The 20820-nt window shown below is 38.2% G+C and overlaps 1 protein-coding gene across 4 annotated transcripts in view; it reads left to right on the top strand.

The window, feature by feature from the left end:
* The first annotated feature begins 2704 nt into the window (after window positions 1-2704).
* The window catches only part of EDEM3 (ER degradation enhancing alpha-mannosidase like protein 3), a 60986-nt gene continuing 42870 nt past the window's right edge, over window positions 2705-20820 (top strand). For 3 of the 4 annotated variants that reach the window (XM_031435599.2, XM_010988510.3, XM_031435597.2), the window contains exons 1-3: window positions 2706-3093; window positions 7565-7610; window positions 20260-20360. In XM_031435599.2, the coding sequence (XP_031291459.1) occupies window positions 2933-3093; window positions 7565-7610; window positions 20260-20360 (308 nt within the window). In that variant the 5' untranslated portion in view covers window positions 2706-2932. Of the gene's footprint in view, window positions 3094-7564; window positions 7611-20259; window positions 20361-20820 lie in introns of all 4 variants that reach the window. The other variant, XM_031435598.2, reaches the window with a different exon arrangement.

Below are 20820 nucleotides of genomic sequence, written 5' to 3'. Positions count from 1 at the left end.
GGATATGTTAAGTCGCAATACGTTTTAGGCCACTCAAGCTTTTATTCTTATGTTTTACAGATTAGTGAAAAGTGGACTCAACCACTGGCTAGAAATTGGATTTCAGTAAGGGAGAAAAAGACGCTTATTGTTTAGCAAGTCAACAAAGATTACGTTCTGTATTCTATTACATACTTTTCAAATGCAGTTTTAGTTTGAAACAAATTAAGACAGACCAAAAACAAAACAAAACAAAAACAAAAACCTAAGAAATGCTACATATTAAAAGCCAGTACTTGAGAACGTTGTTTCTCAATGATAGTTACTTGTCGACTTTGACGTCTTATAAAGACTTGCAACATCAGGAAGGTGAAGAAAACTGAGTTACTACCGATAATTCACTACACGTAATTGACTTGAGCACATTTCAGTGTAACTGAAGGTCACTGGCTATTTTTCTACTTTCTTTCTCCCCTACTTTTCAAAGACTGACTGATTGGTGTTGACCTTTAGCTTCCCATGTTCTCTGTGCCAGAGCCAAGAATAATTCATAGGTATTATTTATTTAGCTAACCGCATCATGAAAGCTGCCAAAGAGGATTCAGGATGGAACCAATATAGGTCTGTAAAAAAGATACGGTGCTGTACAAAAACGACCTCATGTGTTTTCACAGCCTCCATGTAAGTAGATAAAAACCATATTATTCCCACTTTATAGAGGCAGAAACTGAAGGAATAAGGAAACAAGTACATCCAACGCTGACTGAGTACGTGTAACAGGAGAGGCACAGGGCTGAGTTTGGGAACATACAAATAAGCTGAAGTCAGTACCCTCCAAGCAGTCCCAGTCTAGTGGGCATGGCTGACCGTGACAAACACGATAATAAAGACAAAGAATACAATGGGAGGGTGCGTCTAATGATTGGAAGGTTTTGGAAGGAATTTGTGGAGGTGCAATCTGAGACTTAATGGGCAGTGAGTATTTTACAGACAAAATGGTGGGACAGCAGAGGGAATAGTCAGGGCAAAGGCATAGGAAGGATATACCAGGAGAATCTGTTAGTTATCTCAGGATTCGAATGCAGGACAGGGGTAGAAGGGAGATACCACCTTCAGAGGGTTTGTAGAGATCCTCCTTGAATGCCACCTGTGGTAGTGATATGGAGAATAGTTAGGGTGGTGGGGAAGTAATTTAGGAGGCCATTGTGATGGTTCAGGAAGGAGGTAATGGAGGCTTGAACTGAGCAGAGAGAAAGGTAGTGACAGCAGAAATAGAGTCTATATAATTAGCAAGTGATTGGGCAGAGACATGAAGGAGGAGGCCCAGCTGAAGATGATTCTGACATCAGTGAACACATTACATTTGAGCTACCCTTGGGCCAGACAAAAGGGAATTTCTATCAGGGAGGTGGAAATGTGGGTCTAGAAATCAGGACAAAGATCGAGTTAGGAATCAACCACAGGGTATGATGGTTGGATCCATGTGAGTGGTAGAAATCACCAAGAAACTGCAATTACAAAGAGAAAACCGACAAAAAGAAAACCAGAAAATGCAGGAAACACCTGCATTTAAGACAGAGTAAAGAGGGGGAATGAAGGCAGAGGAGTCACTGGTGTCACCTGAACAGTCAGTCTGAGAGGGAAGCGGATGATGCAAGGTGACAGAAATCAAGGAAGAAAACTTCCCAGAAAGACAGCTAAGCTGCTGAGGGGACGAGTAAGCGACTTCCTGTGGTTAGAGAGGTCACATCCGAGCTCCTAAACTCTGCACCTACCTACTGAATTATCACACAAGAAAAGCAATGTGGTTTTTCAGGAGAAACCTACTTCTCATTTTACCAATGGTTAACGTGGGACTCGGTCATCAAAATAAATCGCAAGTTTCAATCTCTACTAATGTTTCTTTGCAGCTCACGCTACTTTCCTTACACTGAGTTTATAGGTAACTGCTGTTAATCAAGCACGAGGCTTCCCGTGCCCTCCTTCACCCTTGTAGTTTACACGCAAGGGCTTTCGAGTCACAGAGGCTAGCTGGAATCTAACCCAGAAGTGTGACCTAACTTTCCTAGTTCGGTTTCCTCGTTTGCAAAACGGAGGTGGCGGCACTTACCTATTAGAGTTGAGAAGAGTGCATGAGAGAATGCAAGTAAAACTCTCAGCACACCGCCGTCAAATGCTCAATTCATTTTTGCTGTTAATGTTTGTAACATTCCTAAGGGCAGAGGACTACACCGAGTAATTAGGGACTCCTGTTCCCTAAGGCGAGCTGCACTGACCTGAGGCTGTGTGAGCCTCAGGGAAACGTATTCGCACGAAGGCGGATAAAGAGCTGGCAGGTTCCCTCGGACTCAGCAGCCCACGGAGGGTGGGCTGGCTGCAGGGCGGCAGGAAAAGCGCCTCCGCAGGTATCACCCGCGGCCCTCGAAGGACCACACTTACCAGCGTGCAGCGCGCCCACCCGGGGTGGAAATTTAGCGGGGGAGGAAGCAGTGCACGCTGGGACTGGTAGTTCTCGGGTCTCTAGTTTAGGGGTCCGGAGGACGGCCGAGGCGAGAGGTCCCTCCCCAGTCCCGCCTTTTGTCCACGTCTCACTTCCCCCGGCCAATGCCCTCTCCTGTCCCCGGAGCCAGCCCCTCTCCCACCCGGTCCCCATTGGCCCCGAGGCTCAGCGTCTCGGGCCCTACCCGGAAGTAGCATTGGGGGAGGCGGTTTCCCAGACTACGACACCGGAAAGCTGGGGGCGGCGCTCCGGGCTGCTGAGGGCGGAGGGCGGTGGCAGCGCTGGCGCCGGGGACCGGCTCGGTGGCTACGGGAAACAGATCGGCGACGGCGGCCGCTCGCGTTCCTCCGCATCCCGCCCTCAGCACGGCTCGCAGCCCCTGTGCCACCGGCGTCCGGCGATGTGTCCCACCGGCCGGGCGTAGCAGCTGCGCGTGCGCGGAAGCTCGGGGCCATGAGCGCAGCCGGCGGCGGCCGGGGCTGTGGGTCCCCGGTCCCCCAGCGAGCGCCATGGAGCCTGGTGGCGGCGACGGCCGCGTTCTGCCTGGTATCGGCCACGTCCGTGTGGACGGCGGGCGCCGCGCCCATGAGCAGGGAGGAGAAGCAGAAGCTTGGGTAAGGGTGCTGGGCAGCCGGGGGTGGGTTTCCTCGTGAGGCTGACCACGGCGCGGCGAGGTGCCTGTCATCGCGCAGTCGCCTCTCCTGTCGCGATTGGGACGGCTGTTGCCTTGAGAGGACCCTGGCGGGGCGGACAGGGGCGGGGACGGCGCGGGCGGCCGCCCGCGATGCGACCTCGGGGCGCTGTCGGGGGGTCGCCCGGGCCGTCGGTGACATGTGCAGGCTCCTGGAGGCCAGGCGCGGCGTGTCAGCGCAGCTGCCATGTCAGTGGCCCGTGGAGGGGGCCGCGACCCGTGTCGCTGCGCGCGCGAGTCCTGCGCGTGTCTTTCATTAGGGACGTGGCTGGGTCGCTCCCACAAGTGAGCTCCCAGCTGGGAAAACGTTGCTGATCTCACAGTGGTTAAGGAAATCATGTTTACACCTGTTACGGAAAAGGGGGCGTTCGTTGGAACTTGAACTTTGCACGTTTTGCCATTTCCTTGCAGCATTTTCTTGGGCTGCATTTTCATAATAGGACAAAATTTCATGGTAGTATTCAAAAGCCCCAATTAAATATACCTATTTACTTTACTCAAAGTAGTTTTATCAGTCTTGAAAGTTGTACAATCTTGAGTCATATGTACAGCATTTGTACACACAGAGTCAATATTCCTAATATAGACCAGGGTCCCTCAAATGAATAGGAAACCAGCCAAGAACCAGTAGAAAATGGGCAAAGCGTGTGAAGAGTTAATTCACGCAAGAGGAAAATGCAAATAAGTCAGTAAACATGAAAAGTTACTCAGCCTCATAAATGTGAGAGATGCATGTGAAAGCGACGAAATAGCTGCTTTTTAGCCATCAGATTAGTAAACAGAAAGCACAGTACCTGGGTAGAGTACTGGATAGTTGAGGTGTGAGAAGAACCTTGATAGGAGTGTAAATTGCTGTAACTTATTTGATAGTATCTCCTAAAATTTAAATTGTATATACTTTTTGATTCATTAATCCCATCTTAGGGATCCAGGCTACAGAAATTAAAGTATTGTTAGAGTAGAGATAGATGTACAAGGATGTGCATTTTGAAAGAATGGAACTGTTCCTTGGAACATCCATATTATAGAATAATATTCAGATATTAAGGATGAGGTGGGTCGTTGGAAAGCTACGCAGAATATTCCCAAGACAAAAAAAAAAAAGATATAAGTTGTGGAACAATATCTATAGTACCATCCAACTGAAAAAAATTGTGCTCAGAGAAACATGGAAAGATGATTGCCTCCTGGAGTTAGGGTGGAGATGAGGTGGAACCATCAAGTTTTATTTTATGTACAGACTTCTATATTGTTTAAATTGTTGGAAGAGACTTGTGTTAGTTTTTCAGTAAAATAGGAAAGATGCTTATTGGAAGAAATAAAGTATCAGCTATCAAAAAATTACCAATAAACTCTAATAAGTATCTTAAATTTTCTCTGTTTATGAATTTAATGTATCATGATCACTGCTTTACTGAATATCCTACTTGTGCCAGACACTTTGTATATACTGTGTATGTAATCCTCAATTTATTAATGGGGTGGATGTGATCCCCATTTTGCAGATGAGGAAACTGAGACTCAAGATTGACTTGTTCAGAGTCACAGAGCTAGTAAATGGTGGAGCCAGTATTCAAACCCAGGTCTGTATGACTTCAGAGCCTGTGATCGCTCCACTATGCTGTACTTCCACAAGACCTGGAAAGAGAAACTCCAAGTCTGTTAAGGACAGCACGAATTTTTATCTGACCACTTTCTCCCTTTCTTTCATTAACAATTTTTATTTGAAGAAAAGTTGTTGGATTTTTTTTTTTTGACCAAAATTAGTTTTTAACTGGAAAAGTCCAACGTAATTCGCTTGAGATTTCAGCTCAAATTTTGAGATCATCAGAGTGAAGTTACAGTTATTTCGGCTTGTTAGTTTAGATTGCCTGACTCTAGGGTAAGGGTAGAATAAAAGTCCAGAGCTACGAACCACACGTGTACAATTGCTTGACTGCTCTCCACTCTGGGAATTTTCACGAAGCTGAACTCTAATTCATTAGGTTTACCTGTACAGTTTTTTTGAAACCCAAAAAATGATTTATGATAAACAGAAAATATCCCATCCCTTTCCCTCCCCCTTCCCCCAGGCTAAACTGATGATACAGACTGGAGCTGCTCAGTACCTTACAGTTCACAGTTTATGGAGTTACTTCCCTAGTCATATGTGGTCTTACCCTTCCTGGAATTCATTTTTTTGTTTTTGTGTTTTAAATGTTAAGGCAGTTGTTGGTGTTTTTACTTGAAAAATGAAGTATGAAACAGTCCCAGTTTCTGTGGCGTGTTGGCAAGCAATGTAACAAGAGAAAGCTGACTTACAGAAATTATTTAAAATGAAGAGACGTAATTTTTTAACTGTGGCTCTCATTTCCGATACATTTTTATCCAGTTGTTGAATAGATATAAAACCTTACAGAAAAAATTTTAAGTTTAATATAGTAATTATTCTACTATTCTGTTTTTAAATATGACTTTGTTAGGACTTCTGTGTGTAATTAAGAGAGCAAGAGAGTGCAGCTGGGTATTAAATAGCTCCAATTTGAAGTGTGTGTTGTAAAATTTGATGATCATGAGCTGTATAAATGAAAGGATTGAAAAATAATGTATCCTTATTTGCAATCATGAGTTACTCATTTTAGCCTTGAAATTTTAATGTTTGCAATGTTGGGTTAACAAATTAAAGCCTTTGTTATCTGTTATACACATGTCTAGGCCCTACAGTTACCAGTTATAGGAATTTACTTCTTGGCAATAATTTTGGTTTATTTATTTTATTTTATCTTATTTTATTTAAAGTAGAGGTGCTGGGGATTGAACCCAGGACCCCGTTCATGCTAAGCACACACTCTACCACTGAGCTATATACCCTCCCTCAGGAGGTAGTTAGGTTTATTTATCTTTAAAAAAATTTTTTTTAAATAGAGGAATAATTTTGTATTCTATTTCAGGGGAAGGGAAAAAGAATTTCCATATTCCATTTATTGACCTTTAGTGTTTGAAGGGAAATTATAACTCCTTTTTTGTTGGTTTACTAGCTAATCTGAGAGTTCTTTATAATCTGCAATATAATAAAGAAATGTCTAGAAGGATTCTTTGAGATACTCTGTAATTTTCTGAGATAACTTGACCCACAGTCTATCACACCTATAAGCACATAAAGAATTAGTGTTTTAGCAAAGTGATTTAGCACCTTGCTTTTGATGATTAGGTGTTTTAAAATGGTTGTTTTCATAAAAAGTTGTCAGGACCTAGCTTATTCAGTCCCCAAGTTTGAGTGCACTTGGTTTCGCTGATCAGTATAGCCAGGATCTGGACGTTAGCCCTTTTCTGTCTGCCAGCCTTGTTAGTACCAGTATTTCATCATCCATGATTACGATTTTTGACATGAGAGCTGCACTACAGCAGGAGGATAAAGATACATCCAACCATTTTCTTTAATGCCTTCTTCAGTTCTTGCCGTTAGTGATTGGAACTTTGGAAAATTAGTAAGAAATAATGAAAGATTATGAAAACTTTACTCTTTGCTAATTTTTGAGAGACTTGGCCTTATCTGGCCATGACATTAACTTTTGTAGTTTTTCCTGTTACTCTCAAGCCCAAATTTTAGGGTATTTAATTGAAAGACTGATTCCTTTGTTCCCAGCCTTTCAGATTTTGACTTGGTAAATCTGGTATGGGAATCAGAAATCTCCATTTTAAACAGACATCTTGGGGATTTTGAGAAACAGAGTTAGCCAAAACACGCAGATCTGTTTTTGAGGATTACTTTTCTCATTTTAGGGATGAATATTGTGTATTTGACTTTGGACAGTTTTTTAAAGAAGCAAAAAGTACACCATAAAATCATAAAATGTATCTTTTGAAGATACGACAAACATATTAACAAGTAAGTGTTAAACTAGGTATTAGTGGTTCAGTTTAAGGGGAAAGGCAGGGGCTTGATAGAGTATTGTTGTTTCATAGCAATGCACACACTCACCCCTCTCTTCTGGTAGAATGTCTACTATAAACAACAGATGGCAGCAATAATTATTTCTTTGGGGACTCTTCAGCAATATTTCAAGACATTTATGGTAAATAATTTGTTAAGAAGTAGTTGTTTTTCACCATCAGATTTTCTTCTCTCTGCATGGCATGCATCATTCAACAGTTTCCTTAGGAAAAATAGTGAGATGAATTTTACATAAACTGCTAGCATGGGAAAGCTTTGGGCCAGCGCTGTGTGCGACTCATGAGAGTTTGTCTACTGCCACTGGTGTATTTCCTGACTCTGTTTATGTCCCTTTCTAACTAAATATTTCTTTTGTTTATTATTGGTATATGTTTATGAAGGAGCATTAATTTTTTGAAAGACAATAAATAGAATATACGTAACTTTTTTTTTTTTTCCATTTCTGCTCTTTTAAAATTAGGAATCAAGTACTGGAAATGTTTGATCATGCTTATGGTAACTATATGGTAAGTAGAAATCTTATCTTTATATATCACTAATGTGAGTTATTATGTGAGCACAGTCAATGGGGAATTTTAAAACCTAAATTAATAGCACATTTTTTTAAAGGAAGTTTTTAAAAAACAACGCAAACATAGGCTAACAGTATTCCTGATAGTGGTTCTTAGGGAACCAGTTTATTGAATAGGTAAGAGTAAGTTGAATTAAATTATGAACCTTTGTATTTAAATAATTTCCTTTGATGCTGTCGACAATGTTTATTAAATACTTTATCTAGTTAGATATTGTGGATATAAACATGAATAAGATGTTATCTCTGGCCTTAAGGGAAATGATTCTCTTAATTGAAAAAAAAAAAACCTATTTACAACATTACTTTTATTCACTCTATGAAGAAAACCATTGCTTAAGAGTCAAACTATACCCAATTTCTGTCCAAATTATATCCTCGTAGTGGGCTTTGATTTGAATATAGTTTGCTTTCTGGGTATGCTGATCTATATTGTTTTAATGTGTTGGTGCTCACTTGAGATGAAATAGCATGTTTAGTTTTGCAAGGTGAAAAAATTCTTGAGACCTGTTGCACAACAGTGAATATACTTAACTCTGCTAAACTTACACTTAAAAATAGTAAATTTTGTGTTGCATGTTTTATTTTTACCACAACTAAAAATTTAACACCCCCCCCCCCCATAGTACAGGAGGAGCCGCTTGGTGGGTGGGAGGTGGGGAGGGGCTCCTGTTCTTGACGGTGGGGCTGAGGGTCTATAGCTGCCCCCGCCAACCCTAGCCACCTCTTGCCCCGCAATAAAATGATCTTAAACTGCAAAAATAAATAAGTAAATGATTTTAAAAAGATGAACTAGCCAGAAAATTTTGGAGTTCAAGAGAATTTTACATGTAAATTTGTGTAATTTTGAAGAGTTTAATCAAATTATTCTGAGAATTACTTCCTATGACCTTTTTACATTTTGAAATACTTCAGCGATTTTCTTTTATGATTAAGTCCTATAAAAATGTTGCTGGGAAAAGTTTGGCAGAGAACTAGCTGTATTTGATTCTTTTAAGTGTTTTTCAACTGAGTCTATTTTTCATTATATATTACCCAAATAGCTTCGTATATTAGCATTATCTTTATAAACGTGTAATTGCCTATGCTTTTATACGTTTTTGTATTTTTGAAGCATGTTTTATATTTGATAATTCGTATCACCATTTATATTGTACACTTTTTAGGAGTACATATTAAGTTCTGAATAAATGCTTTTAGGATATGATGGTGATGAAATTTGGGGTATTTTAAACCATGTTGAAAACACAGTTTTGAAGTCATTTCTCAAGACCTCAACCATTTCCTTACCATTTCTTTCAAAATCATTTATCCCTGGTTAATTCAGTTTGGCCAAAGCATAATTTAACAACTCTAGGTTAATGGTTTTGAGGTGGCCAGGTGGGTCCGTGCTGCACCCTCAGACCTAAGCCAGATCATAGATGCGTAGTTGAATAAAACGGTAGACAGCTGATCAGTTCAGTGCGTCTCACTGTGAATAGGATCCTCTCTTTGTAAAGCATAGGACCTTTAACATCTTGTTCCTTATTAGGTAAACAGCAGATTTATCAGTACTTATTATATTAGTAGTTTTTTCCTACTAAAAAATGTGCTTAGCAAATGGATTTGTGACAGAGCAGGTGGCCAGGGCAGCCCTCAGAGGATTTCCCGTCCAGTTTCTTATTGGACCCTAACTCGGTAACTTTCTATTACAACCACCTACCTACAAGATGTAAAGGAGAGGGATTTCAACTCCAAAGACAGGAAACTCCTGGAATTGATACCCTCTTCCATTTTTCCAGTGGAGCCACACCTGTCTGCAGTCCACTGCGATATGTATTTTAAAATGTTCAACAGTTTGACAACATGAGTGACTCTCGCGGTGTACTTGTGCTATGCTCAATGTATGTGAGGTTTGTAACCCAAGGTTTAGTCTAGAATTCACACTTCCCCTTTTCAAGTTCTCAACTAACATGAAACCGTTCTAAAATATTAGACAGAAATCAGGTGCCCTGTATGTATTATTTGAAGTCAGCTGAAAATTTTTTCTACATTATTAGCTTTTACACTGTTCGTTTTTTGTTAAGTGTAGTTAGGTTTTGGAGTTTGATGGGTTTGAGTTCAAATCCTGTCTCAGCTATTTAATAGCTTGGACCTTAAACAGATCATTTAACCCTCCTGAGCAGTGTCTTCCTATGTAAAGTGGGGATAATTGCAAAGGATTGTTTTATTCTGTAAGATTTTTGAGAACAAGGACCATTTTCTTTAATTTTTAGCAAACTGATCTTCTGTATGTCCTGTGCCTAACATGATGCCTGGTACATAAATGTTTTATTTTGTTTTGTTTTTGAAACAACTGAATGTAATTATTTTGAAGGTGTAGTCAAATAACGGGGCTTTTTTGCATTTGATTACTATGGTATATCTTCACCTTTTAAATTCAAAGAAATCATTTACTAAATTTAATTAAAAATACAAGTTAATGGTAAATTTTGGGTTCTGTAATTCCGTTTACTTGTTGTGGTCAGTTGCCTACTATGCTAAATTGTAAAATGCCTTGTGCGTGGTGGGCTTTTAATAAATGTTAAAAACTTCATTTCTTGCTAGTTTTTAAAAATACTGCTCTTCAGTCTAGCTACAATTATAGTAATTCCTTTTAACTTTCTTGCTTCCTGAAAAACAACATTGTTTTCCAAAGACATGATTAAGAGCAAGAATTCCAGAAATGGAGCAGGACACCCTGAGGTGGCTCTGCTGCCTGCCAGCGGGGTTACAGTGGGAAAGTCATCCAGTCTCCCCGAGCCTGTTTCCCCATCTCTCTCAAATGGTTTGCCTGCCTCACAATGTGCTGTAAGAGCAGAGCAAGTTAGTACAATTAAAATGCCTACAACTTGTGTCTAGCAGGTGGGAAGCACTGTTTGGGAGTTTCCTGCTCCTGCTACCAGAATTCATGCTTTGCCTGGGATTGCAATTGCCCTCCTAAAATTCATCTAGGCTTTAGCTCAGAACTCATTCCCCAGGTTGTGCAGAGAACTTCCTTCAGATACACTCATCTTTCCTGTTTAGGCACGCAGCCTTTGAACTTTTATTTCTTTCCTTTTTTTGTGATTCCCCAGGCTCTATTAATGCTGTTTTTCAATAACAATGCCCTGCCAGCCTTAGGTAGATTACTGTATCTCTGCCGTCTCTTGGTGTTACATCCAGGAATTTTCTGATTTTATCAATTAATTGCATAAATATTAACATCGTAATGACAGTATTTTATAAATCTCTAGCCCCAGTCAGACTGCCATTTATTCACAGTGAATTGCACAGATGGCTTTCTCTTTTCCCCAAATAACATGAAATTAGATGTTTATTTTGGCAGTCCTTGTGCAACCTTATTTAACCTCAGACCGCAGACACTTTAGGGCTTCTTTTAGCTTGTTTTTAGTTATTTGTGCCGAGGTTAGTTTGCAAATTAATTCAGATGACAAAATACATGTATTTAGGCCACCAGATACAGAACCATTTTGGATCTGAGCTGTCAGATCTGATCTTTGTCTTGTCATGTGTTTCCTGTCTACTGTAGACAACTCAGTTATTAACTATTAAAAGCAAAAACTACTTCAGTAGAGCCCTAAACATTAAAAATAAACTCGACAAGAGTTGGTAAGCACAGTTTCCTTTAACTAGTAGAATCATATCTAACTAATAACCACTTTAAACCATGATTTCATGAGAGTACAATTCTAAGAAACAGATTAGTCTTTATCATTTAAAACAAAAGGAACTGTTTTAAAATGTAACGTCCTTCCACATTTCTAGGTTTATGTACGTTTTCTTGGAATTTTTTTTCCTAATTTTTAAAAAATTTTTTATCGTGGCAAAATACACATAACATAAAATTAACCATTTTTAAGTGTACAGTCCTGTGTTATTAATTACATTCACATTGTGGTAGGGTCGTCACCATCCATCTCCAGAACTTGTTCATATTCCCCATTTGAAGCTGTGTACCTAATGTTTCTTCTTGGTAGTTTCTTCATCAAGAAGAGTTATTTTGTACATAAAGTAGTTTAGAAGTGGTACTAGTAATAGTGGGGAGATGGAAAGATGCAAATTGATACGCACATTTTTGTGTATAGAGATGGCAGAACTACTTTCTGTTAACCGCTGTTCCTTGGCCTGTACTTTAGAACATCCTAAAACTGCCAAAGTGTCTTTAGAAATTCGTTAGCATCCTCTTACAGTTTTTTTTTTAATCACACTCTGATACTGTAGAATTTTAACACAGTAGAACTAAGTCTTTCTGTTTATTTAGATATAATTTACAGACAAAAAAAAATATTCCAGTTTTAAATGCCCTCTTCTGAGTTTGACAGTTGTACGCAGTTGTTTCACTACCACTGCAACCAGGATATGGAACATTTATGTCACCACAAAGAGCTTCCTCAGGCTCCTCTGTGGTCAGTTCCTTTTCTCCACCTCTGACCTCTAGCAACCATTGTGATCTGCTTTTTGTCGCTAGTTTTCCCTTTTCTAGGATTTCATATCAATAACGTCTTACAGTGTGTCGTGAGGCGTTTGAGATTCATCCATGTTGTTGGACATACTGTAGTTCCTACTTACTGCTCAGTATTACTCATTTGATTAGATGGAACACAGTTTATTTCTTCATTCCCCAGTTGATAAATATTTGGCTTGTTTCTGGTCTTTGGCTGTTATTAAAGACTGCCATGGACCTGTGAGCGCAGATGTTTATGTGGACATACATTTTCATACTTAGGAATGGGGTTGCTGGGTCCCATGGGAAGGGTGAGTTTAACTTTTTATAAGAAAACTGCCAGCCTTTCCTAGCCTGGCTGTGACATTTGCATTCCACATGAGCAGTTTTGAGAGTTTTAGTTACTCCACATCCTCTCCAACACTTGGTATTTTCAGTCTTTTTAATTTTAGCCATTTTAGTGGGTTGTGATTTTAATTTCATTTTTCCTGATGACTAGTGATGTTGAAAATTTTTGCATGTGCTTAGTGTATCTTTTTTTGGTGAAACATCTGTTCAGATTTCTTACCGTTTAAAAATCAGGTCATTTGTCTTGTTATTACTGACTCTTTAAGAATTCTGTATTCTGGGTCTCAGTCCTTTACTGCATATGTGTTTTGCAGATATTGTCTCCCAGTCTGTACTTTGCCTTTTAATTTTCTTAATGTCTTTTGAAGTACAAACGTTTTAAATTGTGACCAAGTCCAGTTTATCCTTTTTCTTTGTGATTCATGTCTTTTGTATCCTACCTAAAAGTATATATTTGCCTAGCCCAGGGTCACAGAGATTTTCTTATTTTCTTCTAGGTGTTTATAATTTTAGCTTTTTCGCTGCGATCTACCTGTTCTGAGTTAATGTTTGTATACGTGTTTGTGTACGTAATGTATACATAAAATTTGTTTATATATTTTTTCTGTGTGGACATCCAGTTATTCCAGCACTGTTTGTTGAAAAGAATATCCTTGCTGCGTTGAATTACTCTGGCAAGTTTGTAAAATCAAGTAACCATATATGCACGGGTCTGTGTCTAGACTCTGTTTTCCACTGATGTAAATATTCATTTGTCTACCAATACCACGCTGTCTTGAGTACGTAATGTCACGTCCTGACGCCAGGCAGTGTAAGTCGTTCAGCTTTGTTCTTTTTCAAAATTGTTCTTAATATTTTAGGTTCTTTGCATTTCCACGTGAATTTTAGAATTATAGGTCAATTTCTGCACACACACACAAAAAAAAAAACAGTTGAGCTGTTGATTGGGATTATGTTGAATCTATGCATCAATTTGGAAAAACTGACTTCTTAGCAGTATCATGTCTTCCAGTCCATGAACATGGTGTCTGTTCATTTAGTTAGCTCTTACCTAATATCAGCAGCATTTTGTACTTTCAGTGTACAGGTCTTGCACATCTTTTGTTAAATTTGTTCATAAATATTTCATATTTTTATGCTAGTATAACTTGTATTTTTCAGGTTTTAATTTCCAGCTGTCCATTGATGTTATACAGATATACAACTTTCTGTCTGTTAACCTTGCATCCTTGCTAAACTCACTTATTACTTCTAGCAGCTCTTTTGGTAGCTTCCTTCAGATTTCCTACGTGGTCAGTCATGCCATCTACAAACAAAGGCTTTTCCTTCTTTCTTTCCAAACTATGTGCCTTTTTTATTTCTTCTTATAGCAGTGGCTAGGACTTCTAGTATTATATTGAAAAGAGCTGGTAAGATCCTTGTCTTGATCCTAATCTTATGGAGAAAGCAATTAACCTTTCACTATTAAGTATGATGTTAGCTGTTGGTTTTTCACATGTGCGCTGTATTAAGTTGAATAAGTTCCTTTCTTTTTTAGTTGGCTGAGAATTTTCATCCTCACAGGGTACTTACTGAATTTTTAAATGCTTTTTCTGCATTATTGATAATAGTCTTCCCCCCAAAATTTGTTAGTAGCAGGATTTTATTTCATTATAACATTATTATTTATTGTCATTTATTTCATGTAATATTATTTAAGTTCAATTTATTTTACCATTGATCAAAACTAAATAGATTAAGATATGTTGAAGGATTTGGAAACTTTTGTTCTCATTTATTTTAAGCACAAACTTTTAAAGTACGCTAACACTTTACTCTTTTTTTTTTTTTTTTTTTTGGAGGGGGTGGTAATTAGGTTTATTTATTTAAAAAAAAGTTTTTTAATGGAAGTACTGGAGATTGAACCCATGACCTCGTGCATGCTAAGCACAGGCTCCACTGCTGAGCTATACCCACCCCCAACTCTGTTGTGATTAATTAAAAATCTTATGAGACAGCCAGAATTTGTTGCGTATTTCTCCTTAGTGCTGAGAAACATTCCACAAAATATGCTGCCTCAAAGGACCATACGTTCAGTGTAGGAAGTATCAACAATTTAATAGTTTAGATAAATAGAATCCTAAACACCTGAAAAGTGGTTTGGTAAGTGAGTGTACATAGTGAACAAGAGGGAAAAGGGAAACATGACTTGGGCTGGAAGGAGAGCTTATAAATCATGCAAGTCCAGTCAGTAACTAACGTAAGCTACCAGTATATGATAGACGGTTTATTAAATACCATTTAGTTTTTATTTTAGGAGGAAATGTCTTATCTGCCTCAAGGAGAGAGGTATTCAACAATAAGGATCTGGAATAAAACATTTAAAATGTATATAATTTTGTGGAAAATTGAAAAGATTTGGTAACATCACTAACTGTTATAAATGACATTTTTGTTTTATTATTGGTAGTAGTAGAATAAAGTCTCTTCCCTTTGCCTAGTTTTTGGAATTGGTTTCCCTAAAAGTCGTTGTTGGATGCTGCTGTGACTTGGGTGTTTTGAAGCAGAGTTATATCAAAGTGCTAGTCAATTTAGAATCTGACGTGGGGAGAGTTCTATGTTTTGTTTTATGTTTTTGCCCTTGCTTTTAGCTAGGCACTTGTTCTCCTTAATTTATATAGAACTCTTATCACCTGAATTTTACTTTGAGTGATAATTTTTAAAGGGTGTTTATTTTCTGGCTCTGAGTCATAGAAATATGAATTAACTTATCCCTTGTTCCGGCAATACGTTGCGAAGAGAAGGCGTTGCTGTACCTCAGATAGCCAGGATGTTTGAAGTGCAACACAGCTGTTTGTTTGCCACGTATGCATCGCTCTGAGTTACGCAGACCAACTGCAGTTTGGTTACCCAAAGAAAGGGCTGTGGTTTTGTTTCTGTCCTTAACCCTGAAACGGGGCCACAAAATATTTTTACACCTGGTTCAAAACTTCCTTATTTGATTATTCTAGTTTACAGTTGCTATTAATATTTTTTTTACCTGGATAAGCTTAGGGTTTGAGTTTCATATTTCAGACAAAGGCATATGTGTGTGTGTGTGTGTGTGTGTGTGTGTTGCAAAACCCCCAAAATAGTAGTGTTAAGCTTTCTAAGCAGTGGTTTAAAAAGCCAGGAGCTCTTTACAATAAAATTAGCATTTAAATGATCTCTTACAAAGTATCTTTCAAAATACATCAGCAAGTTTTAATAAATATTAAGTTACTTCTAAGTGTTGTTTATATGTGTTAAATATGAAACTATAAAGCAATAAAAATATTGTGCATTCTGGTAAATCACAGTTCTGTTGGAATTAACTGAAAAAGTGGTTAGGCACTTGACATCTAAAAGACATGTAAATGTAATTAGGAATTTATACTAAAAATCATATGTAACACTAAAATTATAAAGTACTAAATTCAGAATTTAGTATCTACATGTGGATTCTAATTATATCAAAACACTTGTTGCCTGGAATCCTTTCATCAGGAAATAAATCATGATGGAGCACTGAACTTTCTAAAATACCCGAAGGGTTGTAGTCTTCAATGCTTTTTATATTCTTTAGTCTACTTTAATTTTTTTTTTTTGTCTTTCTTTCCCTTTCTGTTGACCGGTTGACCATGTGTTTAGTGTTCCTCACCTCTTTTCTTCCTTCCTTTCTTTCTTTCTGTCTTTCTTTTTTGGCTGCTAATGGGCTATGACTTTGGAATCTAGATAATTTAGTTTAGTGAGAGGCAGTAGAATACAGTTTTAAGAATGCAAGAAGAGTATGGAACAGTATTTTCAAATTTCTGAAGGGAAGAAAATATGTTTCAAGCATTTTATAATCATTCAAATTGTTCTTCGGTTGTAAGGCAAGAGACAGCCTAACCCATGAACACCAGAGACGACAATACTGATGACACTCTTCTAAAACAAACACACAAACAAAATTAACTTACCTGAGGACAAAGTCCGGGCAACCAAGAGATGAATCAAAAGGAAAACTCAGGAACGGAGAAGCCATAGAAAAATGGTGTGCACTGGCGCCACTTAAGTTGAATTTTAACTGTGTGATTTATGTTTCCGGACCAGAATACAGATGTTATAAACCTTTAAAACTCTTTGTCAAAACACTAAAAACTATCTTTCTGATGGCTATGAATGTACAGAGAAATTTTTCAAACAGCAAAAACTAATGTTTCGTATACCATAATTCAAAATATTAGACTTTGAAATTTAAAGTGTTATTTCTTCGTAAAAAAACTCCCTGAGAGAAGTCTGAACTTGCCTTCATCTCATGGTATAACTTAAGATACAGATACCTTGTAGAGAAGGTATAGAAATTTCAAAATTTGGATCAGATGCTTCAGAAGTTTTCCCCTTTGCCCTCTGGGAAATATCTCGGGAATTCCTTTAATGGGAAGTTTTCTGCAGGCATTATTTCCTCTGCAGCATCTTTGTCCTTTGATGTCACGAGCAGCTTCTTCATCCGTGTGGCCGATCTGGTCTTCACTGAGTTCCTCTGGCTGCGCGTCTGGCACCGCTTGAACGGCAGCGGTGTCAGCAGTGCCGCGGTCAGCTGTCCCTTCCGTGCCCCCTTTAACGTTCAATCTGATTTCACTTCCAGGGTCACCACTTTCCGCTTGTTGGGGAGCTTTCATCCTCTTTTGATTTTCTACGTTTATAAGTAGTCCGCTTGTCACGTCAGATTAGCACCGGGTGGCAGGGAGGCACATAACTGCACGCTTGTCTGTTTGTGAAACAAAAAATAAATACACCGTGATCAGTCACTAATCGACTTTGAAAGAAGTGGCGTAATTGATCACTGACTGATGAGCACCTGTTGTTTACGGAGTGATTTGTGGACTGAAGAAAGCCACAAATTTTGAAGCATCAAAGTTTGTGTTCTGCGCAATGATTTAGTAATACAGTGGTACCTGAGATTTGAACCATGTTGTTGAGGGTTTATTTAACTAAATTGTGGAAACTCAATTTTTGAATATACAGTGATAACATACGAAGTGAAAACTACCTACAGTAATATAATTGACCAGAATGCTAGGTTGAAGGATGGGGGAAAGTATGAGTATATTAACCCTATTTTTCTTCTCAGATAGCCAGAAAATATTGTCTAAAGTTGAAATATGTAAACACAGTGATTCTAACTTCTAAATGTTTCTTATAGTCATATTCTATTAATTTTAAAGGAATCTCTTAGGGACACTCCTCTGGTGAAGAAAATATAAAGTTCAGGCCTTTTTTGTTTTTCCTCCTTTTCTGTTAAGACCTGTATCCAGTAGGTAGAGATGTTCCAGTCCAGTTTCACTGAAGCAACTACCCAACTTAAAGTACCTCCTTCAGTGGCATATAGCCATGCATGCAGGGCCAGTAGCGTCAACTCTCACACCCTTTGGGCATTAATGTAATTCCCACTAAGGCCAGTCCTTATTCCTAATGACCACGTTGCAGTCAGTGCAGCTTCATTTCTTCATTCCACTGTCCAGGGTTTTTTTTTTTTAATTGAAGTTCAGTCAGTTACAATATGTCTATATCTGGTGTTCCACTATTCAGTTTTGGTACTTGAAAATTTCTTTTCTTGTTCTCAAGCTCAGCTGTGTATTTAAAATAAATTTAAAAAATTTATGCAACATTTCACTGTGTTTGTACTGGACAGGAGGGAAGATTCTTGCATGTGCTTCATTATCATCTAGCCTGGAAATACTTTGTCATGGTCATTCATTTAAAAAAAAATTACTCAATAGTTTCCTAAACTATAAAGTGCCTCTTAGTTGAGTCACTGTGTTGTATGCCTGAAACTAACATAATTTTATACATCAGCTGTATTTCAATAAAAAGTACCTATTAATAAATGCTAAGAAATATGTGAGACCTATAGGAGGAAACTGAATTCATAAAATAAGATCTGAATTAATATAGTGATGCAGTATTCCCTGATGGGAAGACTCAGTTGGTAAAAATATCAGTTCTCTCCAAATTGGGGTCTTCTGATTAAAATTTCAGTGGAATTTTAAGGAAATTTAAAAATTATCCAAAGAATAAATTTGAAGAAGTCATTAAGAAAATTTAGAAGAAAATAATTGAGGGGAGTGAATTGCTTAACCAAGTAGCAAGGTACATGTTGCAAAGATAGAGTAATTAAGAAAATAGTTTTGGAGCAGGAAGTAGGTTTGCAGAATAGGTCTGGAGGGCAGTAGGAGCAGGAAATAGGTCTGTAGAACGAGGTAGCAGCTACAGAAATGTGCATAGACAATTTTGGACTAATAAGTGTATATCAAGCACTTAGGGAAAAGGTGGATTGTTTTAAAAAAAATGGTTTTTAGGAAATTGACTGTTTCAGGGAACAAACACAGTTACATCCCAATTTCACATCATAAACAAAATTAGATGCCAGGTGGAGTAAATACCTAAATATTTATAAAAAATAAGATTATGAGAGTACTGTTTCCAGAGACTCAAGATGACCGTCTTAACCACGCCTGAAATCTAGAAACCACGAAGGGAGAGACTGATAGGTTTAACTACACGTTTAAAGCTTAAAGTAAAAAGTACCGTAAACAAAGTTAAAAGCGAAACAAAAGATGGGAGAGAAATGTTTACTATATGTAACAAACAGTGTACAGGGAGGCAGTCTCTTGGCCAATAAGACAACCAGTGGGAAATGGACAAAGGATATAAATAGACATTTGAAAAAAGAAATAGCAATGACTAATTTAAAAAGATGTTTATCCTCAATAATGAAACTTGAGATACCATTTTTAAGCCAGGAGATTGGCAAAATATAGACCACTGATCATCTCCTGTGTTAAGAGTATTGTAAGAGTGTCAGTCGGTGTCTTCAGTTTGATAGTAGCTGTCAAAAATTAAATATCCACACCTCTGACCTGCTGGGTCTGGCTTTAGGGATTTAATCCGTAGAAATACAAGTGTATGTACAAGAGGTACATGCATATAGATGTTTATTAAAGCATTGTTTATACATGAAAAAATGGAGTTCAACATGTTCATCGAATAGAGAACTAAATACGTAAATTTTAGCATATCCATCCTTGCTCTGGAATACTGTGGGGAGCACGTGAGCACTCTGGGGTCAGGTTGCTAGGTTTGAATTCTGGGCCCATCATTTGCATAGCATAGGCTTCCTAACTTCTCTGAGCTTCAGTTTTCTCATCTATAAAATGGAAATGATTGAATCTGTTACAGAGGGTTGTGTGGTAATTAAATGAAGTATTGAGAACAGTGCTCAGAATGTAAATGCTCAATAATATTAGCTAATACTAAACTATCACTTGGCAGTTATTAAAAAGAGTAAAATACATCTGTAAAATTCCAGCATGAAAATCCCCACAGTGATTCAGGTAAACAAATTTTAGGGCAGTGTGTGCATATGGCATAAGCACCTGTTTGTAAATAAAAATTTTCAGTGCTGTATATGCATGTATTTCAGTGTGTGGATAGATACGGCAGGATAAATGCCAGTTAGCAGTTACCTCTGGAGCGTGTGATTGGGTGGAGGGGGAACAGACTGTCAGATTTTTATAGAAACATTTTCCTGTTTTTTTTAAGCATGTATTATATTTATAGCTAAAAGTTTTTTTTTTTTTTTGACATTCAATAGATTGTAAGGATAGTAGAACTCTGGAATAACTTTTATTTATTTATTTATTTTTAAATAACTGTGGAAAGGTGGTGTTCTCTAAATGATGTGCTTTTCCTTATTTTCCTTAGTGACTCACTAAGATTCTCCTTGCAGGAACATGCTTACCCAGCTGACGAACTCATGCCTTTAACCTGCAGAGGTCGTGTTAGAGGCCAGGAGCCAAGTCGGGGTGACGTTGATGACGCCTTGGGAAAGTGAGTATTAAACACAGTGGAGCGCACATCAGAGATGCCAAGGCTTATGACTCCTCGGAGACAGTGTTCAGTGCCGTATATGGGGATTGGTTACATTTCAAAGACTGCTTTAAGTGCTACATTAAGTTCCTCTATTCTTTTCTGTTCTCTTTTGTACAGTGTTATTCAGTTTACCTCTTAGGTCAGTGAAAAGTTGTTTGTAAGATGGATGTAACTCTTAAAATGCATTATAAGGTGTTGATGCTTTAATATTTTTATTTGCTTTAACAAGTGCTAATGAATATTTCTATTCATTTTGAAAGGTATGTAGTTAGGTTGACCGTAAAATGTGATGTTAAAAGGCTTTTCAGGCTCTTTCCGTGCTTTGCAGGTTACGCGGCAGTGTTGATGCGTGCAAGGACTAGTTAACGGAAACTGCCAGTCAATAGGATGTAGATATGTCTGTTTATACATTTGTGGA

This window comes from Camelus dromedarius, chromosome 23 (assembly GCF_036321535.1).
Source record: "Camelus dromedarius isolate mCamDro1 chromosome 23, mCamDro1.pat, whole genome shotgun sequence".
NCBI classification, from domain to species: Eukaryota; Metazoa; Chordata; class Mammalia; order Artiodactyla; family Camelidae; genus Camelus; species Camelus dromedarius.
Note: the sequence above shows the minus strand (reverse complement) of the source record. Positions and strands in the feature narration are given on the sequence as shown.